Source organism: Struthio camelus, chromosome 7 (assembly GCF_040807025.1).
Source record: "Struthio camelus isolate bStrCam1 chromosome 7, bStrCam1.hap1, whole genome shotgun sequence".
In the NCBI taxonomy this organism is placed as follows: Eukaryota; Metazoa; Chordata; class Aves; order Struthioniformes; family Struthionidae; genus Struthio; species Struthio camelus.
In genome coordinates, this window is record NC_090948.1 from 14,023,238 (window position 1) to 14,045,285 (window position 22,048).

General features: G+C 41.0%; 1 protein-coding gene across 1 annotated transcript in view; it reads right to left on the minus strand.

Moving 5' to 3' along the window:
• Positions 1–22,048, minus strand: part of SORCS3 (sortilin related VPS10 domain containing receptor 3) — a 307,446-nt gene that overhangs the window by 125,884 nt on the left and 159,514 nt on the right. Inside the window, exon 4 of the mRNA XM_068949693.1 lies at positions 13,679–13,837. Within this exon, the coding sequence (XP_068805794.1) occupies positions 13,679–13,837 (159 nt within the window). The remainder of the gene's footprint in view (positions 1–13,678; positions 13,838–22,048) is intronic.

Below are 22,048 nucleotides of genomic sequence, written 5' to 3' on the forward strand. Positions count from 1 at the left end.
GTCTTCATGCTGTCACTAAAGAAAAACACAATCCAGCTGGCTAGGGAACATCAGGTTCAATTTTGCAGCTGAACTTTCAGGTTTATCAAATTTATGCCTTTGGATATGCGCGCATAGCTCATGTGGACTTGCACAGAGATCTGAAGAAATCATCTGGCCTGAAGCAAGTGCTGTGTTAGTAAGAGGACAGAACCAGAGTCCTGATTCGGCAGCAAAACTTTTGATGACACCACTGTGCTTCTACGGTACAGCAGAAAAGTCCCCTTGGGTACATTGTTTTCTGCTTAACATGTTATCCTTACGTGCTGTCTATTATCTCTTGAACACCGCAAGTACAAAAAGCTACCAAATGCACATTCAGATGGTTTATGATCACTGAGCCTCTGGCAGGAACAAGCTGCCCAAGGTAGGAGGCTGGGGGTACAATCAGGTTTTCCTCCCTGTGCTCTGAAGAATACCAAGGACTTTATAAAAAGCTTTGAGGCTGGTATGTTTATTTTTTCCAGTTGTCCTTCTTCTCTCAGAAATATCATCCTCCGTTTTGCTCCCTCAGCTTCTCCTTTTACCATACCCACAACAGTTTGGATATGCCAAAATACTACTGCATCATGCCCCAACTTTCATTTTATAGCCACACCCAATCCTATAAAAATCAATCGAATACAAACCCAAAGAATTTTATTACATGGGAAGAACATCTTGTAACTGACACAGAACTGTTCCAGGGCTCATACTGCAAAACTTCAAGCACGCACATGCACACGTACACACTCACCCTCTGCCCTGACAACCAGCCCACGAGTCTGCACCCAGACAACCTATACGAAAAATCAGGTTGAGATATAGATCACAATGCAACAGAAGACATGTAACATTTGCAATGATTAATACAGATCCTTCCTGGAAGGGTAAATGGCCCACAGCAGAACAGTGCTGAATGCTGGAATCAGGGATTACATGAGAATTTTAGGTGTTTTGTTCTGTTTTACTTTAAAAATAAAGTTTCTGGCCTTATTGACTGTGAGGAAATATTTGGGAAAAAAAAATCATGATTCCCAAGCACTAAAGCAGCAGGGGAAAGATAAGACAGCACAACATTCAAATAAGCCTCTTGATTTTTTTTTTTCCTGCCAAAGTTATGACTTTGAAAGGACAAACCACATTCTAAACCCTTGAGACTGGTAACTCTGATGGGCTAGACCAGAAAATGCCCACACTGGCCCCATTTTCATCACCTCAGACCCAGGCAGACTGAGGCAATGCGTATGAAAAGCTGAACCTGTATGGGTTACCACTGAGAGAATGGGACTTGTGAATCATCCCTGCCTATAGGGGTTTGGGGGGAGGGGGGGGGGGCAAAGGACTTAAGTCTGTGCCCCCGGAAAGTTGATTCCTCTGAATAGCATTTGTTACATGCAGTTTATATCAGAAGAAAAGAACCTAGTCGAGGTGAATTTTCATATATCAGGGTTGAGCAATGGAAACAAATAGTTCCCTTTGCACAAGCAATGGCTTGCACATAGGCAGATGAGCCCACCAGCGGCTCTGCATCTCTCAGGAGGTAGACTTTAGGGCAAAAAAATCCAACCTTGTAAACTGAAAGGAGTAAACAACATCTATCTTGTTTCCTTGAGGGAACAGAATACCATACATGTTTTCAAGCCAGGTCCTCCGATGGTGTAAATCAACATTTCTCTGCTAAATCAGTAGAACCACACTGAATTTCAGCTGCTGCATGTGTGACCGCACACATCTTTTGTAAACTAACTCAGGTGTGCTATTAGATCAGAACATGGTCCATTTGCCTGCTGAAAGGAAGTACTGGAGGCAGGGAGAGTTTGGAGTGACTCATAGAGGGGAAGAAAGTCAGACAGAAAGACTTATTTGCAAAAGAGAATTTAAAACAAAACTAGGGCCACATACCAACTTCCAGTATTAGAGCATTCCAGTATTTCACATACAGCCACTACATTATTTGAAATGAAACATATGAGCTTTTCAGTGTACCAGTGTGCTACAACATAATAAATGGCACAGTCTCCTCTACGATACATTTACAATTGCAGCATCTGCTGACATGAAATTCTCATGTGGAGGTTTTACTAAGGCTGGAAGGTCTGTCAGAGTCTGAAGTCTGGGGAGCGATGAAGTTGCAGGCAGAGAGAGTCCTATTATCTTTTCTGTAGGGCAGTGTGGGCCAGCCGGAAGGAAAGCAGAATGAGATTTAGTTAGTCTGGGTAACTGTCACTCTGCCACTAGCCATCTGGCTAATCTTGCACAGCTCACTTCACCTTCCCATGCCTCAGTTTCCTCTCAGCCTCTCTCACTGCCTTGTCTGCTCCGCTTCTACACTGGCAATGACCAACCTGTGATTTCTGGGCCATTTAAATACTCTTCCCATGGCAGTGGTATGTAACAGGACCAGGGCAGGACTGTGCTAACATAGGTACTGCTGGGTAAACCAAACAATCCCTCCTGGCCACGGCAAGAGGAGAGGTACTGGGGGCTGCATGGTGCCGAAATCACCAGGGCATCCTGGGATTTACAAAATCCAATTACTTATAGAAGAGTGGTGGAAAGGAAATGTCATCCACTGCCTGTGAACCTCTTCTGCAGTTGTTCTTTGGCTCTCAGATATGTACTTCTGAGCTGTATAAAAAGAATTTGGTAAGATATTGGTATGGGCTGTGTCCTGCTAAATGGATGTGTCTTGCCCAGCTGGAAAACACTATGCAGATGGTACCATTATAGCAACAGAGCCCCAGGGAAATAAACCCAGAGGCCCTCTGCGTGGCCTAGTACTAGCCTGTAGGATCTGATGGCCAGCCGGGGCCCTGTACAGCCTTATATGCTTTCAAATCCAGTGTGACTGAAAATGTAGTTATATTAGCAGCTAGAAAATAGTGGCACAGACTTTGGTCCTCAGTACTGCCAAGTACATCCAAGGCTCTGAGTCACGCTGAGGACTGCATACCACCTAAAGGTTCCCACCCCTCAGCAGTTCACCTAGCCCTTTTCCCAAGCACTATCATTTTTTCAGATTACACAAACGTGCCAAAGGTTCAGCAGCTGCTACACACAAAGTTGCAACATCCCTGTACAAGGGGCTGGACTGAGAGCAAGTCATAGCCTGCCATTCCCAGGCCAGCTACTCCCACTCATGACAGAGAGCTCCTGCTCTGGCACACAGAAATGCATGCCATCAGGAACACCCCAACTGGCTGTCTCAGCTCTTGGTTGACTTTGCAAATCAGCATGCATGGGTAGGGGTGCAATGGGGAAGGAGTGCATCATCTCCCCTCACTACCATCCAGCTGGCTACCTCAAGGACACTGGTCTATCCCATCCCAGTTATCCATCTTCGATGACGTTACAGATGAAAGTATTGTCGTATAAAGTGGCCCACTGACATCCTAATGTGTAATACTTCTACACAGTGCGGTCTTACACTGTCAAGGCAATGTGCAAAGATTAATTAATGTTACCATTACCCAGACAGAAAAAACAGTTCCTGTCGGGCAGATTTCCAACAGCTCTCAGCCTGAATCACTGACAGTAATGGGAACTGCTGCCCCCTGAATCGTTCTGGCTAATGGGTCTCTTCTGGTTAACCAAATATAACAGTTTCCCAACTGTCATCTTCCAGAAAGCACTCTCAGTCCAAGGGAATTAACGGGTGTCTCTCTGTATTCAACTCTACGTGCCCATGGTCATACCTTCAGGTGCTGGCAGATACATCTTCCCCCAAACTATGGTTTTAACATCCCAAAGTGCTAAAAGAAGATGAGAGAACAACAGAAGCCCAGGGAGTGAAACTACCTAAAATCCCAACACTAAAAGCCCTTATGCCCACACAACTTGCGTGTCTTTGCAGGCTCTTTGCAATACTGAAAGCTTGTCTGCATGAACACTGTATATGCTAGTTTGTAAGGGATCACATATTTATCGGCTTTAATCCAGAAAAGTATCCATGCATAATCTTAAAATTAGGCCAAGGCTCAAGGATTTGGCTACTCTGAGGTCAAGGTTGCCTTTCGTTCTACATTCGTTCTACTAAGTTCTACATTTTTTTCAAAGTGAAATTTTGATGACACTTCACTTGAGCTTTTTAAGTACATGTTCATTGTCACATGCTCCTTTCAACTACCTCAGCCTTGGTATTTTTGGCAGAATTAATCGTGTTGTTCTTTGGCCTGAAAAAATCAATCACAGATTTCTAAACTCAAACACCACATGGACTCAATTCAGTGACAGGGGCAAGGACATCAGACTGAAACTTTCAGTGGTCAACATCAGCAGATATCTCTGAATGCAGTCAGAAGCTGAATCATGCTCTTTTCTCAGCTGAACGTGGTATTATTTGTAGTTCTATTCCACAAGTTTTAGAGAAGACATAACAGTGCCATCTAGCCAGGCAAAAAAATGAGATGGAGCTTTCAAATGCAATACGGAAGGCAATGCAAAAGGTGAGGAAAAAAGGAGAAGAAGAAACAAAAGGCAAAAAAGTCAGGGAAATCTTTCTGGATGCACGTCATTTCACTGAGGCAGCCTGGCAGGTAACACCCATCTATGCAAACAAAACCTGTTAGAGATTAAAAATTGAAAGATCTTGATTATAGAAGAAAGAAGAGTAAAAATAAGCCATTACTAGAGGTAAAATAGCTAAGGATTGGGAATGTTATCTTTTCTTGCAAATTGTGCTTGCTCTCTCCTCCTAGGCAGGGGGTCAATACAGCCACTAGACACAATAGCAGAAATTAGAGAATTTTATACTTTTTTTTTTGCTTTGATCATTTTGGGATCATATTACATGTGACCCATTTTCCACAGACCCAGACAGCAAGGTGGGTTTCACGTCAGGTGTCTACCTGCACTACCTTGTAATTTCAGGTGTCTACAAGACAAATATTTAAATCCGAGTAATATAAATTACTTCCCTGACAGTCAGTGGAAGCCTACTTAATACAGTCAATGAAGTTTAAGGTGCAATATACCTCATCCTATAACAGCCACGTACATTTGCTCCAAAAAATTAACGAACAGCATTCAGTAGATCAGCACCAACTATTACAGGGAGCCTAGACACCTAATTCAGGCATACTTGGCTACATTTTAGATCTCTAAAGTGAGGTGAAATAAATCCTGCTCCTGGTGTTCTTATTCTTGAACCTTCTTCTCTCCCTCATGTTTATTCCCGTCTTCTGTATTTATAACCACTCCTTGCCACGCTCAGTCTCCAAATAAAATCAATATATAGCTATGATTCAGTGTGGTCCAGGAATAAACCACTGGATCCTTACTCTCTTATACAATAAACCAAGTTTCTTCAGCAGTAGAGCACATTTAAGCACTGAATGTGTCTCAGTTCATTTATCTCTATATTTTCCTTCTCAAAGAAAAAACTGTTCGTGAAGAGTCTATATCATAAATATAAAGCAATAAGGAAATCTGTTCTAGCTAAATCAAGTTTCACAAGCAGTTACTTTCTGTTTGCCACCACAAATCATCACAAGCCCAAAGTTCACTATTTTGCTGGGACAAAATTCATTGGGGAACTTCTGAAGTAGAGCCAGTGCTGCATAATTTAAATTCTCATCACCTGTTAAAACTGCCAGGCTTACCATAATCAGAATGATAAATGCAGAGTCAAACGTCTTCTTTCCAACAGTAATGCCCATCAATACTTCAAATGCAAACAATTGTGACATCTGACTTTATAAAAATTACCTGGTGCACCAACACCACTTAATTAAATCGTTTAAAAACTGCTTTTGTTACATTTAATGAATGATATATTATACTGCAATGAAACATGCAGCAATACAAATACTTCACAATGCTAACAATTAAGGCTCACTTCACTTATGGCAATTGACAACACAAGTGCTCCTCACTTCATTCAGTTTGTGCATTCCAAATGAACTGGTTAGCGAAAAGGGTGCTTCTTTGCTAATGAGTTTTGTAATCAAGGCATCTATTTTAATTTCAAATTGGCTAGATTGGGGGAAATTGCTGAAGTAAATGACTGGTTCTAATTAGGATTATAAAAATATTCATCACGCAGCAGAATTAGCACAAGGTCTTGATTTCCCTACATTTGCATTTAGCTTTAGTTTAAGAGTGGAAAAAACTCCTGATAAATTGTCTTCTTTTTAATGAATTGAACAAACACTATATCTGTTTTAGTCGTCCTTTCATTTAAAGGCTCTGATACATATTCATGATTTGTAAATGAAGTTAAGTGATTTTGATTCTTCAGGTCATTACCATACTGAAGAAGAGACTTCCGTAAGTTGCCTTTAAATATTCTCAATCTCAAGGGTTTTGTTTGGTTTGACTTTTTTCTTTTCCTTTTTTTTTTTTTTTTGCCCTCCCTTCTTTTTTTTACTGCACTAACATTACAGCTTATCTGTTTGATGTAGCCCTGCCTGCCTGGGAGAGCTGCTAGCAGGTGGCTTGTCCAGTAAGGGAAACATGATGTTTTTGTAGAACCTGATGTTCTCAGAAGAGCATTCAAAAGGCAGAGAGATGAAAGGCGTATTTGTGGTTAAGTCATGGGAACAGGACTCAATTTGGGTTCAGTTTCTGACTTTGTTACAGTCTTCAGCGGTAGTCAGGCAATGAAACACTTTTAATGACCTGTGCCTGAATAAACTAGGGATACTCGGGGGACAATGCTTTGTCTGTCAGCTTCACATCTAAGTGTAAGCTCTCTGGGGCAGCGATTGATTCTTACTATGCATGTGTAGTACGTAGAACAATAGGCCAGGCAGTGTGCTAGGGATCCCTAAGCGCAGTTACTATAACATGGCTTACACTAAACACGAAATACTAAGTGCTCCTTCTAGCAGAGCAACATCATCCCATTATTTCATTCCTCAATCCCATAGGCCTGTAGGAGCTGCTGCTGTAGTAGCTTCCTCTATTTCTTTCCCCTCTGGGGGAGGAAGAATAGAAATACAGTAGGTGTGTCTGAGGCTTTACTCTTCTGTGTGCTCAAATGCCAGAGTGAGTGGCACAATACAAATTTGAAAGCTGAATATTGTATCCATACGACTGGAACCACAGCCCTCGCGTTCTTCAGGTGTCAAATGAGCCATAAGGAGAAAAGAGCTCCAGTGTCTTCTCTCACATCATACAATGAAATAGTGATTCTACCACGAGGGAGCAGAAAGAGCTTTTTCTCCTTGTTAAAAGTAATGTTGACATCTTGCTAAGAAAAGCTGAATTTTAATCAAAAGGTGGGGTGTTGAGCCATGCTGATGAAGGAGGAGTTGCTTACACCTAGCCACTCTGCCACTGTTGAAAAAATTTCACCCTTGGCTGCAGGCCCAAACTCCAGGAGAAAATTTCACCTGGTAGTTGGGAGATGCTACCTTTGGGGCTTTGGCTCTTTGTGACTGGGCTATTAAAACTCTCCCACATAGTCACAGTGTTATCTGCAATCCTTTTTGATAAATTCAGCAGTGTCTAATCAAGATAGTCAGGGCTCTGACACAAAACACATTCAGTTTTCAGATCATAACTTGCCACGTCTCCAACATTGAAGGAATTTCCCCAGCCAGACCTGATACTATCTGCCAGGTGCAACTCAGTGATACAGCATGGTCTTATCTTGCACGTTTTATTTATCACCTCATTCGAGGTGATATCAAGACACACTTTTTTTTTTTTGTTTACTTCCCGCAGAATATTAAGCACGATGGAGGGAAAAGCCACTGATTACCAGACTCCCTTTTTATCCAGTTCTCTCACATTCATAATGGTGTAGGTGGGGTATTTCAGATGGTCTGTTATTAATTATTCAATCTCCCATCTACTCCCAGCAGGTTCTCAATCACATTTTGGCCTGGAAGGAACAGTGGGACTGTATCTCTTTGCATAGTTTTCTCCTCTTAACAACAGTGATTTGAAATATTTTAAATCTCTCTCTCTCTCTAATTCCCCAATCTTTTCTTTTCTAAGTATCTTTTAAACAAATATTCAAGTAAGAGAGCTGTGCATGCTGCTCTGAGAAGTTTTGAAGTCATTCTGAGATAAATTCCATGGAGCTGGAAACTCCCTTCCATTTCTGTCTCCAGACTGATCCATCTTTCATAAGGGTATTGTGGAGGTGGAAAGCTGAGCTTACTGAGAATTGGTTCCTTGCATAGATGAAACAAATTATAAGGTACTGTAAATATTACTATCAGAAATACAAGTCTGTTTTTCATCAGAAGACAAATCACAGAGCTGAACATGAATATGCCAAGTTGTAAGAAGTTGGATAGGTGCATGACTGACTCCAGACTAAATGAGGCCAAATGAGGCCAATTCAAGATCTTCATTCTCTGCCACTATGAACCATAACAATGAAAACTACAGTTCACGTATACACGGGTAGTCTCTGAGCTTCCACAGCAATTCCAAAGCCTTCCAATAGAGAATCACACCTTTTTCACATATTCTCCTTTTCATCACACTTTGACATAAGGGCCATTTAAAATGGCCTCCCATATATTTTTCTGTGAAAATCTGTGAAAATGGCCCCATTTACCCTTCCTGCTGACGCGTACATCCAAGTGCTAACACAGGTACTAGCAAGACCCAGCCTGACTCACAGCAAAAATGGCCATAATATTTGCATAGCATACACCTTCTGTCAAAGCCCACAGGGCACCATTAAACAGAATCAACACATCCACACATCCGACTACACAATCTTATCAATAAAGTAGACACATACAAAGCTATTAGGAAGAGATCCAAGATTTTCAACTCATAAGCGCAATTAATCTCCTATGGCCTGGTAATTGCACAATGTTACATTGCTGCTCAGAGGGGTGTAGTACACCCACCCATGCTTTCTTAAAGCCTTGAAGAATTTCCTTGCATCTCTGCTTCATTGGTGGTGAGAAGACATGAGGGCTACCTGCTTCTGCCCACACAAACAGATTTGCTCACTCAGCCATACTCCATATATTTGATAATACATGAGAGTTAGCAAGGCACAGGGTCACAATTAGCCAGGAGAATTAAGAACAGGAACTGATCTGTTGTGTTGATTACTACTGAGGAAGTATCTTTGGATACTTCAAAGGTTAATCAAGCGGTGGTGGCTGTGACTTGTCCTTGAGTGAATAAAGTAACCAGAAGACCCAGCAAAATAACATTTAGAAAATGTGTTGAGGTCCATCTCTCTCACTGAATCTTCTCCCCTGCTCCTGAGAATAGTCCCAAGCAGGAAAAAGAGACAAATCAGATTTGGGAGTGGCAATAAAAGACTTGGGAGCTCAACTGGTGTCCTGTTTGATTCTTTCAATTGATGGAGGAGATAATGTTGACAGAAAGCCATTGGCTTTCTGCAGTTTGAAGGAGAAGTACTGTTAAGAAGAGATGGACTCCACCTCTTAGAAAAGGGAAGGTAATTTCTGGACATAAGGTTGTTGCAAGCTTTAGATTTTAGAATAAGATCACATGAGAATGGTAACATAAGTCCACAGGAAGGTATAAAAACAGAGACCTGTCTAAGCTCTGGGAGTGGGATTATTCATAATAAGGTTATAGGAGGAACAGGGAGGAGAACAGTAAGTCAATCTGCACAGCGTCTGCCATGCCTGAACATCAAGGCTGGGATTAAGAGGGAGCAACAGGAGAAGCTGGAAACATCAACTTATGACCACAATTACACATAATATTGGCATAACAGAGATTGACTGGGAAAATTCATGACTGGAATATTACCACAGAAAGGCATCGCTTGCTCAGGAAAGGGAGAACAAGTCTCATATATCATGAATATGTACCCTTGTTCTGAAGTCTCATGACATTCTCCTGAACAAGCTAAAGGACTATAGGAAATTACTGTTTGCTGAGTACAAAACTAACTAGGACACCATATTCTGAAAAGTTATTGCTTATCCACTGTCAGACTGGGGGGATATATTGATTCTGCTTCCACAAGGCTCTCACTGGACTCTATACTATTCCACCTACTCTCTAGTGTCTAGAACAGAAAAACACCCCCTAAATTTGCAGAAAACACCGAACCGGAAGGGACAACAAGTCCATTAGAAGACAGAATTCAGAACTCAAGATTATTTTGATCAACTGGAGAAAAAGTATAACATTGTCTTCAAATGTGTAGAAGTCAGCTAAAAAGAGGGAGAGAATGCTTTGGATAGGAGAGTGATTAAAAAAGAGGTCATGAAGCTGTACGTCACAGGACCTCAGCAGAAAACTTTCCAGCACAAAGGTCCAAAATGTTGAATATTTTTATTTCACACAAAAACTTTTAATATTGTTTTCTATTTTAGACACAAAACAATTTTCAGATCTTCTGGTCTATGCAGTGGCTCAATAAATAAATTATTTGTAGGGCACTAGATGTTGACATTTCATTATATTCTGTAGAACAACATACTGGGTAAAATGCACTTTTGGATTCATCACTAATTAATTTTCAAGCTGATCACAGCTTGCATACAACACATTATCATTTTTAACTGAAAGAAAATAAAATTAATATGAATCTGAAAGCTTTTTTTTAAATCTAAGAAATGGAATGAGATTTGCAAACGCGTTTACACATTCACAGTTCTGAAAAGGGGGATTAGATCTTCCCTTAATAATGTCTGCTGTTGGGAGTAAAATTGTATTTATTTACTTTGCTTTCAGATTTATTTGCATTTTCAAATCTGCCTCTGAAGTAATCGCTACAGACGGATTTTAAAGGTCAAATGGACTTCTAAAGCTTAGAGAGATGGTGGCGGATTACAGCTGCCGACCATGAGAGTAGCTGCGCTGCTGAGCGTACAGTAAGCCACTGACTTTCATCAGCACCTCCTCTGTCACGCTATCTATGGCTGAGTATTAGCTACAGTTTCCAAGACAATGACAAGCTTTCTATTTTATTGCCCTCATGCATGTAAATCAAAAAGTACCTGACAGCTCTCAGGACTGGACTGCCATTGGCAGGTCTGCAGTGCACTTCAGAAAGCTGTATCTCCAGCACCTGGCTACACAAAGTGAGAAAGTAAGCGCTTTTTCATCCAGCACTACCTACTCTGTGCCAGGCCATTTCATGCTTCGCCACATGAAAAAGGACACAAAAGCAAGGGACAGAGGAGGACCTGAAGAACCAGACTGCAATAGGAGAAGTAGCCCCAGCAGAGTCATGGCATCTCTTTGGGTAGACTTCTCGAACAGAGCAGAGCATCACTGCAGTCTCTCTGGCCACTTACTTCAGGAGCTCCAGACACCACTGGTCAGCAGAAGAGAGATCAAGCAATCGTAAGCTGATCTTAATGAAGGCACAGCTGAGAGAGAGGCCATGGCATAGCAGTGTGAAGGTGCAAGATTCAGATCTGATTTGTAGTGAACCAGAGGGGAGGACAACCACCCAGTCTTATGAAGATGCACAAGACTTGACAGACCTACATAAGGATTTAGGATTCTTAACTGAAAAGACTTTTTCTGACACCAGCCTGACTTCCATCTAACAGAAGTTCATCGCTGACCTCCCGTTCCCATTCAGTTTTGACAGGTCCGCAGCTTCATGTTGCCCTTTCAGATCACTTCAGCTTGGGGACTTCACATAGCATCCACTGCCACAATCTATAGCACCGCCTTTGTGCTCTGACAGTTCTGCCCACATCTCTGTATCAATCACAACTGCAGCAAAGCCGTGCAATCCTGAGATAGGGGGACACAATTCTTTTATCACTATTTCTAAGCCAGGAAGTGGACAATAATCTGTAACTGCGTTACTTTAAGCAAACAGGAAAAAGCACTGCCTCCACAGTTCCACTTGAGGCTCAACATTTAACTAGCACTTGAGGCTGTCTTTTTGAACACTGTGACTTGGATCCCAGAAGAAAAGCATCATGAGTGTGCCTTGCATGCAAAAGCAGACATAAAGGTAAGGCCTGATTTCCAGTTGATCCACTTCTATTCAATCAACAAGCTGCAGACTACCTTTGCCCGATCTCTGCTCTTGCACTGTGAACAAATTTGTTCAGTTTCTGGGACAAAATGCGTGCAGCCTCAGGGCATTTCTAACTCACACTTTACTTTCCTTGGATCTCTTCTGGGAAGAAGAGAACAGTTGTGGTAGGCTACACTCTCCACATGTGCATTATATTGAACGAACAGGAACAAAAATACTCCTGAGCCATTATCACAGTTCTGGACAAGGGGAGCATAACCACCACCTCACAGGCAAGCGCGTGTGCACAGTTTATATTTTGATTTCTCCTTCCCTTGCTAACATGTCATAAAAAAAACACAGACTGCTGGAAATAGAATCACACTGTTTGAACCCAAGAGCAGATGCTTCAAACTCACAACAGCTGGATCTCTTTGCAAACATACTCAGCACGTCATATTTAGCTTCTCATATCAATGTGCCTCATCAGCTGTCTCTTTCTTTCAGGCTGTCTCTGTACAAACATCAGTGCCATTTAAAAATCTTTACCTCCAGTTTAAAAGTGGCATCAAACCATTCAGTGACATCAAACAAATAGATTAGTCTTTCTAGACTACTTCAAAATCCCTGTTACACTGAACATCTGAGCGCACAAAACTATTTGACATTTGACTAACTCCTTCATACAATAAGTATGTGATACTACGAAAGGAGTCTATTTACAATAGCTTTGTGCTCGCAAATGTCACTCAGGCGTCATCACTAGCATTACAGTAAAACACCTGGTGCCTGCCATAGCATTCTGTTAACAAGAGGCTGGAAAGGTTACGTTAGGGAGCGTAGCAGGAGTAGATTATGTACTTTATTCAACTGTATTCTCAGTAACTACCCAAGTAGAGACTTGCATTAACGTTTCAAAGGCAGCTTTGTCAAATACAAGAGGCCCAAAATTTGGGGAGTATTTTCATACAGCATGGAAGTGAGATTGACTAGTTTAACAAATCCCCAAAATGATGGTAGAAATCGAAAATCTCATCCAAAATGCACACACACACATGCGCTTGACTGTTTAATGAGAAAAACGTAAAGTGACTCTTCAGCACATTTTCACTTTCTACAGTCTATGGCTGACAGAAGTGGAAGAGATCTTTAGAGCCACAACACTTCACAGGTTATGTTGCACCTGCACTGCTCAGCACCTTTCAAGAAAGACGAGTGCTCTATAAGAACCAACTTGCTAAGGATAGAGTAACCGACTTAAGAGTTGTCTCACCAACATAAGGCACTGCAAGGTGATTTTAAAAGTGGCACAACGGGATTCCTGATCTGTTGCTACTCACTAATTTTTCAGATTAATCGAGTTCAGTTCCAATCAGAAAGAGTATCCCTTTGCTCCCAGCAGCCAGCTGTTGCAGACCCACTAAGCCTCAAAGTGCTGGATTCTTAAAGACAGCTCAATAATCTCCGAGACCTAATAAATCAACAGATTTTTAGAACAGCTCCACCTGTCCTGTCACATCTCAGGTTCTTATCATCTTTCCTACCATCACCAACACTAAAGTTTCCATGCCCTTAGTGATCTCTATACAACTGCACAACTGCACTCTCTTCAGCAAGCTTGCTTTGGTGTCACTGGGTGGGTGTTGCAAACATGACCATAAGGATGAGAGCACCAACATAATTTCTTCACCATCTCTGGAGGTGGAAGGTTCTAGACACTATCCTTTTCAATGCCTGGCTCAACAATAATTGAAATTGAAATCAATTGCTCACCTTTTGATCTAGACTGTAAGCCAGAATCCACTCCTCCTGCTTAGGGTGGAAGAGCAAGCTCTGGATGTAAAAGTTGAGTCGGTACTTCTGGTAGGTGGCCCCTTCATCAGAGCTGATCAGTATGCTGCTCTCAATCTCTGGGTCACTAAGAAGCATGATCTAAATAGGAAAATGGAGAGAAAAGAGTGTTACTGGAAAAGTGAAACTGAACACCATTTAAAAGTGAGGTCATACAGTACTGACTCCTATCAGATGTAGTTAGAATATTGCTAACAGTGTAAACAGGCTATAGGATTTCCCAAATAGTTTGTTCTTTTCAGTTTGGTTTCCAGTTTTTTGATTCTTTTTCTTCATTTTATTTTTGTTCAAATAAATTCAGAAAGCTCAACAAGAATGAAAAAATCTGTGTTGATATTAAAGCAGGTTTTAGCTGGGTATAGCAACTTCACATAGCCACATTAGGCTTTCCTTGTGCATTTCCAATCTGGCACCTCTTCCCAAATGCAGAATTCTCTGCCTCTCCCCGCTGCCTTCCTTCTCTTCACTCCCACAAACAGAGAATGTTGGATCAGCTCCTGGGATCTGAAAATAGTCCGTGTGTGTGCGTGCATGTGTATCTATCTGTGTAAACACAGCAACATGATCTCAAAAATCACACTTCCCAATCTATACAGTAGATGTTCATTTGATAATCAACAACAACATAATTTTCCCCAAGTGCAGGAAAGTATATGACCTCAATTTGCACAGGTAGGAAAACACTTTTGTGCCTCCGATTTTAATTAGAAAATTACAGCCAATATTATAAAATGGGCCGATTCCATATTATCAGATGCCATGCTCTATGTAAACATTATCAAGAAAAACATTGGGGAAACATTAACACCATCTTATTAACATCTGGAGAAAACGACATCACATTAACGCAAATGCCAGTACCATAAAATAAAGGCAAACAGTGGGAAATAAATTAGAGCTGTGCTTAACACAGCAGGTTATTGAAGCAGTAGCTGGAACAAATACAGAAACTGGTTTTCAACCGGAAAACAGAACCAGAACTTGCCTTTTAGCTACCTGCTACCTGAGATTCAATGCAGTCTCATTACACAGGCATGTCCAAGTAAATTTTTTCTTATCCGACTTCACAAGAGTTCCAACTCTGTGACTATGCTGGGGAGACACTTTAACTTTGACAGCAACTATTTAATTACAGCAAATCAGTTAAGATGACTGGTAAGACCTTTGGTGTGTAACACCCTGATCAAGCAAAAAAATTCAGCACTTCTTTAATCTTAAGTACCTCATTAACTCTACTAAGTCACAAAGTGAAAGTTAACATAATGCAAACAGGATACTACCTCTCCATTTCATGTACAGATTTGAGATACAAAACAGGTGACACATGCAAGTTTAAAATTATTTTTTAAACACTTGTTCTCACATAATGGACCATATTTATTATGAGAGAAAAGGAAATTTGTTTCAGAGACTTCAGAGCAATTTTTTGGTTCTGATCCTTTCCGTTAAGGAATTAAAAGGGCCTTTAAAACTAGAACTAAATGTTGTCCCAGGGTGTAGCCACCTCTATGAATTTGGCTTATCAAGGTCAGAGCTCCTTCAGCATCTCACATATACCACCTCCCCAGTCTCAGAAAGTAGCCCCCACTGCTCACACAGAAAGCCAAACTACAAGCCCTGAGAAAGTGCACTGCACTGTGCTCTGCTGCATGGGAAATGAGAAACACCCACAAAGGAGAGCAATTCCTTGGGAGTAAGTCTTGAGACTAGGCCCTCACGGTCTCCACCAAGAAAGAGGCTTTGATATGTTTCTTCTTTCTAATCAGATCAAAACACATCTTTCATTTTGATCCAAACAAGAATGGTTTCCCTATTGTTTTAACTCACTTTTTCTACCACTGGTGGCATAAGACTTCAAAGGCATTTTGGCCCTTGAGTATATCCCTGTTCATCCAAAGCACGTTGTCTGTGTCAGAGACAGAATCCTAATATACCTCAGTAAAAATTGCTTGCATCTGCAGAATGGAAAAAGGATGTAAGATTGCCAATATAGCGAGATATTCCAGAGGGACCCTACATTTAAGAGAGCGGTTACTTGGGGAACAAAGAGATTTTCCCCCTGATGTCACAAAAGGTTACAAAGTTAATAACACTATGTATTATAAGGTCACTGCTAGAGTTCTGCCCTCAGTTAAGGAGCATGGGACAGTTAACCGTTGCATAGGCCTGATGCAGTACACACAACAAAATCCACTGTACCCTTTCACATATGGTCAGTGAGTTGCCCAAGAAATAGATTAGATGAGATGGGAAAGGTGTTGCTTCCACCAGATGGTTCACAAATCCAGCCAATTTGTTCTCTGGGGGCATAGCAGGGGCTAGCAAGATGAAATAATAAAACCATCAAGCTAGGAAAATTAACAGTCATCCTTGGCAGAAGAAGAGAGAGAAAGCTAGAAGAGATGGACAACAGTCACATCTTGCTAAAGGCACCCTCACAATTAGTCGCCCCCCTTCCCTTCACTCAGTGTTGTTAGTAACCCTGCAAAAGACTCCTCCAACCTTTCCTTCAAACAGAGAGAAGGATACACAGCCTTCCATGCAAGAAACAGGAGGCACAATCAGAGTAATAAACAAAAGGCCACTGGTGTTGCAACTAGGACTGCTCTGTAGTTTTGATGTGTTTGAAGTGACACAGAGATGTGGCAAGCAGGGAGGTAAGAGTGGGAGACTCTTGGCTTTATTTTATTATTTTTTGTCTTCTTTCTACTGGAAGGAGGGACAGCTTCTGGTAGGCGAAATAGTAGCACATTTGTCAAAGGCCGGAAACTGCTACTTCTTATTATGGGGCCAGGGCAAAGGATCCACCCTAGTAGTGATTTAGATTAATCACTTTTCATTAAGAGCCAATAAACAAACTCCAGTCAGAATGAGCATTTCTGCCAGCACCCTGTGTTGCCATTTATAATTGCCATAAGGAACAGCAAAGGAGCACCAGAGAGCTGTCAGATGTAATTTATAGGTTTTTAAGATCTAATCATTTTCTATAATATTAAATTAAATGGCAGCCATTATTAAAGAGGAAATTACATTTCACCTTGCTACATTCTAGAATATATAATATTATTTTCAGTTGTTGCTTTCTCTAGTGTAAGTGGAGAGGGGAAGGGGAAGCAGGACTGATTACTGCTAAGGGGAAGTCCTTGAAATCATACTTGAGATGAGACGGTTTATACTACCTCCGTTTTCCTCTAGAGCCTTTTCAGCCTGGCCTCCAAAGTGCAGTTGACAATGAAAGGCAAGGACCAGACAAAACAAATCAGGTTACAAATGAAAAATTAAACTGAATTGTAAGTAACTCCATAGGAAGCAAATGCAAAGAGAGTGTTCTGATATGTGGAGTATCTCCTTTTGTGAATGGAACGGTGCCTGAGACTAAGAAGATACTCAGTTTTAGCAGGCTGGTTGAGGATGGTCATTTGTAAGTCTAGACAGCTATTGAACAGCGCTAAAGTAAGAGTTTTAGGGGCAAGGATGACACATGCAGAGCTTCTCTGAATGAGCTCCATTTCAGCAGAACTGCAGAAAAGGGTGATTCTTTTGAGAGGCCACCAAGTTCCTTGCAAGAACAATATTAACCACAACATACAGACTGAGATCTTCAGGAAGTCATCAGGAAATACCCCTCACCTCTGAACACTTTAAAGGGAATTACCACAGGAAATAAGCAGCATAGGCTGTAAGCAGCAAGAATGAGGAGGGGAGATGTCTTATCGACTCCTGCCACAAGGTACCCCGTACATAAATGACTGAAGTAACTAAGAGCCACTTGTATTTGGCGAAGCGGGGAATGTTCCGGAACCCTTAAAGGAGGTGGTAATGAACACAGAAGTGGGGAGGAAGAGAGGCCACATCACATCACAGCACAGATCCACTGAACTGTCATGCCCTCTGATGGGGCTGATATAATAAAAACTAAAGCAGGATCTGTACCTGAGAACATAAGTTCCTGCTACCCAAATTAAAATCCCAATTCTGTCCTTTCGACTAATGCAAACACCTACACTATACCTTACACTCAATTCTCCTCCCAGCGCCTGCCACGGCTGTGCCCTCTGCCTACCAGACCTGCTTGGCACATTATCTCTATCCTCCCTCCTCTGCATCAGAGGTACAAGTACAGCCACTCCCAACCCTGCAGCCTATTACCTATATCCCTAGCATCTGATTCCACAGCTTTATCTTGCTCTCTGGTTGTAACTTCTCCCAACACAAGAGATCCGTTTTACATGCAGCCAAATCTTTTAATAAAATGCCTCTGGACAAAACCTGAAACAGTCTGCCACATAAAAAGCATTTGTATTAATATTAGCTTTCATTGAATCACTTTATTTTACTTTTTCCAACTAACATAAATTTTGATTGTAAATTACCAGAGCACATCTCTTTAAATCAGCACTGAGAAGTTTTATAGGTACAATATCTGCAGCAATAGTACCACTGAGCTACATTAGCAGGAAGCATCACAGTAAATGAATAAAGGAGACAGGTCCAAAATAAATGCCTTTTGTTCCCAGAAATATGTACATAGCATTAAAACATTTTGCACTGCCTTCTGATTCTCCTCTTCACTTTTAATGCACTTTTCATAAATGGTCTTTTTCAGAGTTCCCAGTCACATTTTCATTTGCCAATATAAAGTACTATTTTAAAAAGAAATAAACAGAACATTAAAAAAAAAAAAAAGCCACTCTACAAACTACCCAGGCCTCCATACAAAGCTCCAAGCTACAAAAGGATCCCAGTGCTCTATGAGTAATTTGCTCTGTAGCACTGCATTGTCCTGTTCTGCAATTGAAGAATTAGTTCTGTAATAAACTCAGCTGCAAAATCAGAAACTTAAGGTTTGCTGTTTACAGCTTCATGGTTATTTCCATACTGAATGTGCTCAGCCTACAAGTGACAAAAAGGGTTTTCTTTACACTAAACCTTCAACTCAAAAGCACATGGGGTCCTTTCCAAAGTCAGTCAGGATTTTTAACATAGGATACTCCTACTGTGGACATGATTGTATCTAAATTGACTGTAGGAAAATATGAATCTGATGAAAAAAGCTCCTTTTTCCTTTCCCATTTTGACTTAAACATTTACAGGACTGTAAGATCCTACAGGACCTCTGGAGTTAAGTCTGCTTCCCCACATAGTTTCATGTTAGCTTTGCGTTTAAAGTGCCAAAGAGTTTCAACACTTTATGGTGAAATGCCAATGCAAAGTGGGGATTTTTGCTTTGTTTGGACTTATGATGTCCTTTTATCTTTTTGAAACTGAAAAACCAAAGTGAAATGACATTTAAAGGCTTAGAAATACAAAAGTCTTTTTTTTTTTCCTTTAAAACATCAATTCAACACAAATATGTTGAAACGTCAATAGTCTGGAAACTTCTTATAGAAAAAATACATTTTTCCTACTGAATCACTTCAGATGAAAGTTTAGCTATTTGAAATTTTTCACTGGCAAGTTTCAGGTTATTCATTTTCTTCCCATTCTTCTTCTTCTACATCATTAACACAATCTACCTGGTCGGCAGGTTAAACAGTGCCCTCAGATACACACAAGCAATATCAGCCTCTTGAGAATACAGCTACATAGCATCCCTGAAGCCATTCTGTGCCAACCCCATGGAGGACAGAAGCAACTCATTGCAGACAAAACCTCATCCTTCTTTCTTCTTTCCCCACCATGTGTTATTCAAGAAAAAAACGTCAATTCATTAAACCAGCCCAAACCCCTCTGAGATAAAAATGTATTGGTGTCACAAATACCAGCAAAGGAAACACCCATATAAATCAGCTGTAAGCTAAATAATAGCTTTGCAGGATTCTGCACTGGTTTAAAAAGCACATCTTAATTTTACACAAACTTTTGCAGATGAACAGAAAGGGCTAGATACCCCTCAACTGCTCTGGAGATATACTGACTTCTACAAGAATTAAAAGAAACAGAAGCCAAACTTTGCTTTCCAGTCACCAAGATCAGTACATTAGTCAGACAGGGAAAAATCTCTGTGGAGGAAGAAGATGTAATTGCCACAGAGTGCCTCTGAGACTGGACCTGGAAGACATCAGTGAAAAACATCTGCTCTAGGGAGAAGTCCTATTTATTCATACACAAGTTAAGCAATGAAGAAATCTTCCCTCAAGCGCTGGCTTTGTGTTCTAGCACTAGCTGGAGGACAGCATGTGCATGGATGAGAAGATTATCAGCTCTCATATCCACTCCATTCCTTAGTGATCAACAGCCACAGCGAGAGGGGCATCTGCTCTCCGGGTAGCCACACAAATACAGCAGCCATGTGGAGGGCAACAGCTTCCATGTAATTATTACCCTTGCGTCCCAGGAGAAAAAGAGTCATTGCAATCCCTCACATTATGGGACAGTCCAAATTTGGGCCTCCACCTTGCTTTGCAAGGCTCAAAAGCTTCCTTAATGTTAAGAACAACCTGTGGGCATCAGTCAAGCAGTGAAGACACACTGAGCTTTCCTAACAGCTAAATTTTCTGGACCTACCCCATTTCAACTTCTTGTAACTTTACTTCTTATTGCCTGAAAATTAACATTAATAACAGATTTAATTAATGAATATATCACCAGATTACCATCTCTCAGAACCATAACACTGTAATCTTAAAGGATGAAGTGCACTGCACTCACTTTATAAGGGTTTATGAAGCATGTGTTATAAAAGTACCTCAACCATAAGGCTTTTTATACCTTGGCACTCACTTCAATACAATCTCATAAAACCCAAGCAATCTTTAAGTGTTAAAGGTGACTTTCACTACTGTATTTATTATCGGATAATGAAAAATGAGTCAGATACCCATAGAAACTAAGCAATGAAATAGTTTCCTGAGACTTTTGCAACAGCTCTGCATTATATGTACAGTGAAGAAAGAGCCAAATAGCCCTCTCAAAACCTTTCAGGCACTTCATACTAACCTCTTTCCAGAGCTTCCTTTCCACTGGGACTTCCCTGTAATTAAAAACCAACCTCTAGCCTGCAGAATCCCATTTCTCATCACCGAGTCACCCATATGTTAACAGCAGTTTCTGTGAGCATCTGTCTCCTGGGGTGGATCTCTTCCACAGTCTGCCTGTGCTACAGACTGCAGCTGTGGACTCAGGTAAGTTCATTTGAGAAGAGAGCACAGATCTCCGATGCTGAAATCAAAAGGCCCCAACTCTGGGTCCCCATCTTTCCAATCTGAGAGAATAATCAGAGTACATCATGCTGTTCCAGGCTGCATGCAAGCCCAACGTCTTTCTTGTAAAGGGTTTTGCCATTTATAAATGGTACGTGAAAGAAGAGTCTCGTGACAAAAGGACAATATGCTATGAAATGAAAACAAATGTGTTCAATGTGATACTCATACTTGCTTGGCTACTATTGTCTCTTCCATGTACAATACTCTACTTTCTTACTGTCTTGAATAAGAATTGCCTTACTGCTTCATGTGCTTATATTTATTTGGAACAGGTCTCTACTCCTAGCTACGCTGCCTTGAACTTCTCCAGTTACTGTTTAGTCTTGCTCTCTGATACATTTGCTCCCATTATACATTTGGAGTCATGTGAAAATCTAGTCACAGATACGTTCATGCTAAGAATGTGCTCAGCTAGAGGCCACCATTACCTTCACGGTACAGAATTTATGTGAATAAAATTTCAGTGAATAGCAGCCTATTGTGGCAGATAACTTGCTGTACAGAAAGCTTTTCTCCAAATTATCAACATCTTGGACTGAAGTCTGGAAAAAATAGTTATTTTCACAAAAATTTCCACCTTAAAGAAGAAATCAGGTTCCTGTTTTAATTCAATCTGCAATGCAATGTGCAGTAAGATGCCAGAGATCTGTCCCAATTCCCACTGCACATTCCAGAGATGATCAGGTGTGAGATACCATTTTTAACACTTTGCTCACCCACGTACAATTCCAGTATCTTTCAAGGAATGAGACTTGCGGGGCCCTTTGAGTCTCCAAGTCAAATCTCACCCCAGTATCCCCCATTAAAACTCCTAGAATTAACCCATTTGTCTAGAAGTTTGCTATACACCGTCCAGCAACATTTTTTACTGAAGTCAATGGCTAAATGCTTGCCCAGTTCAGCAGCAGGACTGAAATCAAAATCAGGTTTCTCACATGAAGATGTGTGTGCCCATAGAGGGGTTTTATTTATATCCTGCCTGGAATACATCTAATAAATGAAGCCAGTAAAAATGCACACAATCTCACATCATCATGATCAGGACAAAGCTACAAGGGACTCTCTTAAAGCCGCTGTGTGACACTGG